Source organism: Cervus elaphus, chromosome 11 (assembly GCF_910594005.1).
Source record: "Cervus elaphus chromosome 11, mCerEla1.1, whole genome shotgun sequence".
NCBI lineage: Eukaryota > Metazoa > Chordata > Mammalia > Artiodactyla > Cervidae > Cervus > Cervus elaphus.
In genome coordinates this window covers 6,574,813-6,584,002 of record NC_057825.1, presented here as the reverse complement: position 1 = coordinate 6,584,002, position 9,190 = coordinate 6,574,813, and the positions used below count along the sequence as shown (strand labels likewise).

At 42.5% G+C, this 9,190-nt stretch overlaps 1 protein-coding gene across 1 annotated transcript in view; it reads left to right on the top strand.

Moving 5' to 3' along the window:
• The first annotated feature begins 3,355 nt into the window (after window positions 1-3,355).
• The window catches only part of GPR107 (G protein-coupled receptor 107), a 55,888-nt gene continuing 50,053 nt past the window's right edge, over window positions 3,356-9,190 (top strand). Inside the window, exon 1 of the mRNA XM_043916588.1 lies at window positions 3,356-3,542. Coding sequence (XP_043772523.1) covers window positions 3,402-3,542 — 141 coding nt within the window. The 5' untranslated portion in view covers window positions 3,356-3,401. The remainder of the gene's footprint in view (window positions 3,543-9,190) is intronic.

Here is a 9,190-nt window from a genome sequence, read left to right as displayed (position 1 = left end):
AAGGTATAAAAACCCAGCTTTGAGCCCTTGTAAAACTGTTTTCCAGAGACTAAAAGACAAAGGTCTCCTATTTTATAAACTAGTTATTCTAATATAAAATTAAGATTCTTCCTGATCAATCATTTTTAGAAGTCTATTATTTTCAAATTTAAAACCAGAGGTTCTCAAAAATGGTACCTCACTTTAAAAAACATACAATAAGGATCCAAAACATTGCAGATCGCCTTTAAAAGTGAAGTGCGTGCGTGCTCAGTCGTATCTGACTCTTTGTGACCTCATGGACTGTAGCCCACCAGACTCCTCTGTTCGTGGGATTCTCCAGGCAAGAATACAAGAATGGGTTGCCATTTCCTCCTCCAGGGGATCTTCCCAACCCAGGGATCAAATCCGCATCTCCTGCACTGGCAGGTGGATTCTATACCACAGAGCCACCTAGGAAGCCTCCATAAAAAAAGGGAAACTGCACTTAAAAATCCCCATTTCTTTTGACAACTAGTTTGATACTGAAATGAGGATCAGTTGACTGTCTTTGGTTTTTCCTCTTACCTAAAAGAAAGTATCAATTATTTTTTATTTCTTCCATGTTCTTTCATATTGCTGATTTTTAAAATGCTTTCTGAATATTTCTCTTGAATTTTGCTTGATAAGATACTGGCTACTCAGATTCTGGGACTTTATTTTTTGAAAATTTAAACGAATTTTAAAAAATAATAAAATTTTAATAATCAGAATGCCATGTGTGGTATAGTTTGGCACAAGAAGCACAGAGCCAGTTTTAAAGCAGATGAGGTCCAGTCCTGGATGCTTGCCCAAAATTACCTAAGTACTTGTGTGACCCTCAGAAAATCATTTTTGAGTTCCTTGGATTTGTTTTCACATCTGTTAAAAAGGTGAAAGGATTTGTTGATTTTCTAAGGACACTTACAACCTCATATGAGATTAATTTTTTATAACAATTGCAGGATAAGGATTAAATGCTGGGCTTTGTGGGCAAGGCCTGGATGAGAGTCATTTATAAATGATCAGACCACCCTTGAATAAATTTTTCTAACCAAGTCTTTTCTTTAAGAAAGGAACAAAAATACAGACCATACAAAGATTTTGTGGTCTTCAATGAGATAATGTGCACAAAGACCCTGATACTGGGGAAGACTGAAGGCAAAAGGAGAAGGGTGTAGTAGAGGGTGAGATGTGTTAGACAGCATCTGACACAATTTGAGCAAATTCTGGAAGATAGTGGTGGACAGAGGAGCCTGGTGTGCTGCAGTCCACGGGATCACAAAGGGTAGGACATGACTTAGTGACTGAACAACAACATATAAAGTACTTAGCAGAATATTTGGCAAACTTAACTGCTTAATAAATAGATTAACTATTATCTCATTTGTGGATTTCCAAGACAATAAAGTTTCTTGTTCTAAGTTTCTTCATCTGTAAAATTATGTAGTAAGATCAGATGACAATTTTGTTCAAAGAAGTAAGATGACATATTCATAATATATGGCTAAAAATAAAAGGTTGGAGAAAGAAGTTAAACCACCAACTAGTAAACATTGCCTTTCTATCTTCCTGGGTACACCTTGGTGCCCTACTTTTGTTCTTACAGAGGGTGTGACAGAACCTGTACTAGTTTTTGACCTGCCAGCAATGCAGGACACCCCAGTTGGATTCTTGGGTCAGGAAGATCTGCTGGAGAAGGGATAGGCTACATATTCCAGTATACTTGGACTTCCCTTGAGGCTCAGCTGGTTAAGAATCTGCCTGTAATGCAGGAGATCTGGCTTGGGAAGATCCCCTGGAGAAGGAAAAGGCTACCCACTCCAGTATTTTGGCCTGGAGAATTCCACAGACAACCCAACTGAGCCACTTTCACTTTCAAGAATTCATAGATTCATGACTTTGACTGAGATCACACAGCTAAAAGATCTGGGACTCTCACTCCTCTATTCTGTACTTTCCATCTGATTTTTTTTAATCTGAGTGCAGCACTTTATTCACTTTATTTTCATTTAGATATATCATGTTAACTTCAGTTCCTAGTTCCAGTTAAAAACATTAGAAATCTGATTCTGTCATAAAACACTGATAGTCGTGCAGTATTGGGGGATTCCTTGTGGTTTTTATTTTCTTCTCTTTTGTTTAAATGATTGCCCATAAAGAGCATGCCTTGTGTGGCAAGCCAAAAAAAAGCAAAACAAAAAAAATACCTAAAAACTAAATAAACCTAGCTAGTCTATTGGTAATTTTAATAAGCATATCTTTTTTATAACTCCATGATAAAAATACCGATTTGGAGGGAACAAACTACTGAATTCTTTCATTAAAGGTCTCTCTACAAATTCGAAAGATTAGAAGCAAGCAAAGTTTCCACACAGGATTAAGAGAGTCATACTCTAGTGGTTGGATGAAATAGCATGAAGCGATATAACAGTATTTAGCATTTTCCACGTGACTCCCACTTCAACCTGGAACAAATGACAATCTCTCAGAGTTTCAGTTTGCTTACCAGTAAAGTGGGGGGTGGGGGGTGGGGGGAAGTAATACTTACACCTACCTCCTATCTCATCAGACTGTTCCAAGGATTACATGCAAAAATGCACCCAAAAGGCTTAACGAAGTGCCTGAAACGTTGTCCTTGTTTAGTCGCTCAGTTGTGTCCGATTCTTTTGCAACCCCAAGGACAGGCTCCTTTCTGTCCATAGGATTTCCCAGACAAGAATATTGGAGTGAATTGCCATTTCCTCCTCCAGGGGATCTTCCCAACCCAGGGATGGAACCAGAGTCTCTGTGTCTCCTGCACCGCAGGTGAATTCTTTACCGCTGAGGCACTGGGGAAGAAGTACCTCGTAAAGGCTCAATAAATTACTAAAACTACCTCATCAAAGATTTGTGTGAAGTGCCTCAAAAAACAAAAACAACAACAAAAAAACACCCAAGGACTGATGACAAGCCACGAACTTGGTTTTTCTACCGAGTCACGGCTGCTCGGGGAAATCGGTCCTATCAACCGCCAGGCACCAAGGAGGCATTCCCCGCTCAGGAACGCCAGGTCCCTCGGTGGCGGACGGTCGCGCAGGCCCAAGGTCCCTTTCAAAGCTCCGCGGGGCGGAGGCAACCCCGGGGTTGGTCCAGCCCAGCGACTGTTACCATGGCAACCGCCACAGGCTACCCACTGCGGGCGCACCTCTTCTGGCTAAACCGAAAAGTCCTCACAGCAGAGGCCAACTGAACGGCCCCGAAGTGTACCCGCCCCACTCCCGGGACCGCAAGCTCCAGGAAAAATGCCACAGTCTCCCCGCCGCTGGCCGCAGACAGCACCCTTTCAGGCGCTTCCGGCAGCCGTCGCCCCTTAACCCCGGAAGTGGGCGGGAGAGGAAGCAGCTGGTGATGCTGGAACAAACATGGCCGACCCGGCGCCCGTCGCCCCCTCGGGCTCCCGCAGTCCTCGGCTAGCCGCCGGCCTCCGGCTATTCCCAGTGTTGGGGCTGCTGCAGCTGCTGGCCGAGCCCGGCCTGGGCCGCGTCCACCACCTGGCGCTCAAGGTAAGGGCGACCAGGGCCCTGCAAGACCAGGGCGGGGGACAGAGGCGGAGGCCGCTCCCTGATGCTGAGGGGCAACTTTTGGCCCAGGGGAAGCGGGGGTGGGGGGTTGTCTGTGAGCGTTTGGGTTCCCGCCTCTATTCCCAGTCGCGGCCTCCCTCCTAGAGGGGTCTGTTGGGAACTGTGGGAATGGCGGGAGTCCTCGGTCGGTCTGGAAAGGGTAGGGAGATTCGAGAGGGGAAGGGGCTGAACTGCGGCGTAACCCCGAAGGACTCTCAGGAGGCTGTGCTTGCAGTCCTGTTGGCTTCCCTGTCTTCCTTGCGGAGAGCAACTTGATCTTCCTCTTCCCTTTTATCTCCAACTTCTACCCCCGACTTCGCTTATCCGCTGTCTCCTTTCGTCCATCCCCCTGGTGCCTGGCGGTTGGAAGGTGCGCGGAACCTTTGCCTCAGTTTCCCTGGTGGGCTTGGCAGTCTCTGGCCTGAGCAAAGCGAGCATCTCCAGGAGGAATTTCAAATCTCGCTTGAAATCCATTACCGGAAATTTAAGCCCAGCAATGAAAATATGTTTTTGATTAGAGGCCCTTTTTATCCCTCGACTCTGTCATTGTCTGTCTAGGGAAGAAATTTACGGTAGGCCTAGAATGAACCCTTTGTATCCTGCTTTTTAACTCAAAACATGCCTCCATGCGATTTAGTTGGTTACTATATGAGACCAGGAAAAATAAATCGTTGTGACCCAAAACCTTGTACATTATTTTCATTCTGTAAGGTATTCTTAGCAGAGTGAGGTTTGAGCAGTGAGAAAATTTGTCTTATTAAAACCCAGTACATTAACAAAGCAATGTATTTTGTGACTGTAGAGTTTAAAGAATACAGAATCTGGATTAAAAAAACTTGTCTAGACCCATACTGTTATTTGTAAATAAAAATTATCCTGATTAAAGTGGTTGTCACCTGCAGGGAGAGAAGTGAGTCTTGGCTCCTTCTGAGAATATGTTGAAAGATATTGAATCTCTTCCCAGAAAATGCAGGTAGAAATGTAGGCAAAACTTCTTGGAATTTATAGGGCTTTGTAATCCTGCTGAAGCTTATCCATAGGCCTTAGTCCCCAGGCCTGTGACTCCAAGTGACGAACTCCTAAAATTCTTTCACTTTATAGTTTAGAATCTTGAGTCTTAGGTGAAGTCATGTAACTGAGTTTTCGTAGCTTATAAATTGGAGCCAAAACTAATACTGAACCATGGATACACTGAACCATGTCTCTTGGCTTTGGGCATGTCTAGAATTAAAATGTCAGATAGCCAGCATCATTAGGTAAATATTGACAATGTTGATATAGAAGGAAAAGTATACTACCCTCAGTGGGAGAAGCAACCTGAATTGGTGTAATTCTGGTGATTGATTTCTCCATATTGTGCTACATTGCTTAATGTTTTTCATCTTTGTTTTCTGAAATACTTGGTGCCCATTTCATAATCAATACTGTACTTGTTTCTCTTGTCTTAAACAGTCTGACATTTTGCCCAAGAAAGTGGAGTCACCTGAAGGGAGCCTGTCAGAGCAGCAACGTTAGATTGTCTTATTTTGCTTGAGATTGAGAGAGAGAATTTCAACCATACACCAAAATAGGCAGAATAGTATAGTGAATTCCCATGTAGCTGTAACCATTAACCAATGACTAATTCTGCCCTATCCCCACATGCATCCCTTCTCACTTGCATTCTTTATTTTTTAACTAGAAAACAAATCTTTTTTTCCTGTTTAATGTGTTTACTTATGTGGCTGCCTCTGGTCTTAGTTGAAGCAAGTGGGGTGTCAGTTCCCTAACCATGATCGAACCAACATCCCCTGCACCACAAGGCAGAGTTTCAACCACCAGGTCACCAGAGAAGTCCCCCTTTCATTCTTTATTCAGTTTTCTCATTCCATGTTACATTTTCCATTATTCTTCTCGTCTTCTCAAATTCCTTGTCTTTTGTTTTTTAGATTCCTTAACTTTTGGTAACTCTTGAGGCAAAGTTTATATACATTAAAATTCATACATTGTAAATGTACAATTCAGTGATTGTTGGTAAATTTACTGAGTTATGCAACTGTTACACAATCCAGCCATAGAACATTTCCATCACCCATGTAAGATCCCTTTTGTTGGTTTACAGTTAATTCCTAGTCTGACCTCCGACCCCAGACAACCACTAATCTACTTTGTGTCTATAGATTTGCCCTTTCTGGATGTTTCATATAAATGGAATCACACAGTATATGGTCCTTTTTGTCTGGCTGCTTTTACTTATTTTATTGAGGTTCATCCATGTTGTACTGTGTATTAGTAATTCATTCCTTTTAATGGCCAAATACTTTTTCATTGTATGCATATATCACCTATGCTTAGCCATTTACCAGTGACATTTGGACGTTTGGGTTTCCATTTTTGGCTGTTGTAATATTGCTGCAAACATTCACATGCAAGTCTTTGGGAAACATATGTTTTCATTTTGGGGGTGATAGCTAGGAGTGGAGTAGAATTGTTGGGTCATATGGTAGATAGCTTCCCAGGTGGCTCAGATGGTAAAGAATCCACCTACTAATGCAGGAGACACAAGAGACATGCATTTGATCCCTGGGTTGGGAAGATCCCCTGGAGTAAGAAATGGCAACCTGTTCCAGTATTCTTTGGGCATCCCTGGTGGCTCAGAAGGTAAAGAGTCTGCCTGCCATTCGGGAGATTCAAGTTCGATCCTTGGGTTGGGAAGATCCCCTGGAGAAGGGAATGGCTACCTGCTCCAGTATTTTTGCCTGGGAAATCCCATGGACAGAGGAGCCTGGCATGCTACAATCCATGGGGTCACAAAAGAGTTAGACACCACTGAGCGACTAACACTTTCACTTTTTTTTTTAATGGTAGATCTATATTTAACTTTTTAAGAAACTGCCAAAGGAAAAAAAAAAAGAAACTGCCAAAGTACTTTCTAAAACAACTGTACCATTTTGCAGTCCTACCAGCAATTTGTGAGGGTTCTGCTTTCTACATATTGTGCCAACATTTGTCCTTCTCATATTATTTTCAGGTGAATCAAAGTCATCATATTGTTTGATCCTTAAAATTCATAAATGTTTCAGTATATGTTTCAGTATGTACCTATAAGAAATGGGGACTCTTAAAAGCATAACTGCAGTATCAGATGACACCCTTATGCTCGAAAGCGAAGAGGAACTAAAGAGCCTCTTGATGAAAGTGAAAGAGGAGCGTGAAAAAGCTGGCTTAAAACTCAACATTCAAAAACGAAGATCATGGCACCGGGTCCCATCACTTCATGGTAAATAGTTGTGGAAAAAATGGAAACAGTGATAGATTTTTTCTTGGGCTCCAAAATCACTGCAGATGGTGACTGCAGCCATGAAATTAAAAGACACTTGCTCCTTGGAAGAAAAGCTATGACCAACCTAGAGAGCATATTAAAAAGCAGAGACATTACTTTGCCAACAAAGGTCCGTCTAGTCAAAGCTGTGGTTTTTCCAGTAGTCATGTATGGATGTGAGAGTTGGACCATAAAGAAGGCTGAGCACCGAAGAATTGATGCTTTTGAACTCTGGTGTTTCAGAAGACTCTTGAGAGTCCCTTGGACTGCAAGGAGATCAAACCAGTCAATCCTAAGGAAATCAATTCTGAATATTCATTGGAGGGACTGATGCTGAGACTGAAGCTCCACTTTGGCCACTTGATGAGAAGAACTGACTTATTGGAGAAGATGCTGACACTAGGAAAGATTGAAGGCAGGAGGAGAAGGGGACGACAGAGGATGAGATGGTTGAATGGCATCACTGACTCAATGGACACGAGTTTGAGCAAGCTCCGGGAGATGGTGAAGGACAGGGAAGCCTGGCGTGCTGCAGTCCATGGGGTCGCAAAGAGTCAGACACCACTGAGGGACCGAACAACTATGTCATTTTAACAGAAAACAGGATAATGTTTAATATCATGAAATACCAAATCAGGTTCAATTTCCATTGGTCATAAATGGATTTAAACTTTTTAAAAATCAGAATCTAAATCGTGTCCTCACGTTATGATAGGTTAATATGCCTCTTAAGTCTGTCTTGATCTAGGGAGGTCTCACTCCTTCCAGCTCCCCTGTATTGGATTTTGCTGATTATTTCCTCAGAGTGTAGTTTAGTATGTTCATCTGTGCTTCTGTCCTGTGTGGCCTAGATTTGCTGGATTTTGTGTGTTTGTGTGTTTAAGAAAAACTAGAAATCCAGGCTTTCAAGTGAAACTAGCTAGCTCAAACTCAAATTTAAAAACAAAAACAAAAAGCACTGTGTTGGCCACATGTAGCACATTTGTGGGCCAGTGTAGTCAGTGGACCACAGTTGAGGAACTGTTTAAAGTAGAGAAGTGGCCAGGTAGGTGACCATAAGGTAGCTCCATTAAATGTTACTCTGTTTTCTAAAATTCAGTTTGCGGGAAAAACTAGATTAACGTATCATCATCCCACTTGCTTTATATTTCAAGGCAGTCTAAAATCTGAAGTTACTGAGGAACATAAACCATTTCTTATGTTCCGATATTTAGTGAAAAGTTTAAAACAACTTTCTAAAAGTAAGGGGGAAAAGGAGAAAAATATAGTAGTTGTCTATAATGGTTATGGGAATTTTATTTCTTTTTTTTTTTTTTTTTTTTAGTTTTGTCTCCAGATCTGCCCTTCTGAGCTCTGGACAAGTGTATCCAGTTTCCTAACCCCCATTTCCACTTAAGTGGCTCATAATCGTCTCTGTATGTTAGAAACATCCTCACCCTTCACCCCTAATCTCTATGTACTCTTTCTCCAGTTTTTTCTTGGTAACTGGGACCACCAGCTGCTCATTTTCTTAAGTCAGAAATGTTTTATCCTTATCTTTTCATCACCTGGTTTCATAGATTTGTGTTCTAAATACAAAGCTGTCCAATCCATTCACTGCTGTCATCGCCACTGTAACTATTAGGTCTAGGCCATCCTTGGACCAGGGAGGTCTCCTCATACCCGTTTTCCTAGCATCGTGTTAATTCCTATTTTGTTTTGTAGCCTTATCTTCCTAAAAGCCAGAGCCAGTCACGGCGCTCCCCTTTAAGCCAGTCGGTGGTGCCCTGTTGCCCTTGGGGGGCTCTCAGTCTCTGTGCCGGCCTCCTCTCTGCTGTCCGTGCTGCCTTTCTTTAGTTTCTTAGTTCATACGTGTGCACTTTGGTGAGTTTTTTAAATGTCTGAATGTACCTAGGTAACCAGCACCCAGGTCAAGAAGTGAGACTTTACTAATACCCCAGGGGCCCCCTTGGTTTTCTCTCCCAGTCACTAAAAGTCTTGAAATACCCAATACGCATCAAAACAGGAGAAGAAGTGAGGTCTTGTCCTGCTCACTTTTGTACGGTAAGGCTACATGAGTCTATAGTGGGGATCAGGCAGATCGATGGGGCAGGATGGGAAACACAGATAAGAGACTCATCCTAGTGAAAACTTGATGTGCAGTAGAGGGGGCACTGTAGGGCAGTGAAAGATCATTCTGAAGTGGTCTTGGGACAACTCGCTGGCTCTCCATGGGAGGAGCGGGGGGGAACAGATGCTTATCCTACAAACAAAGTATATTCCAGGTGAATTAAAGACTAAATGTGAAAAC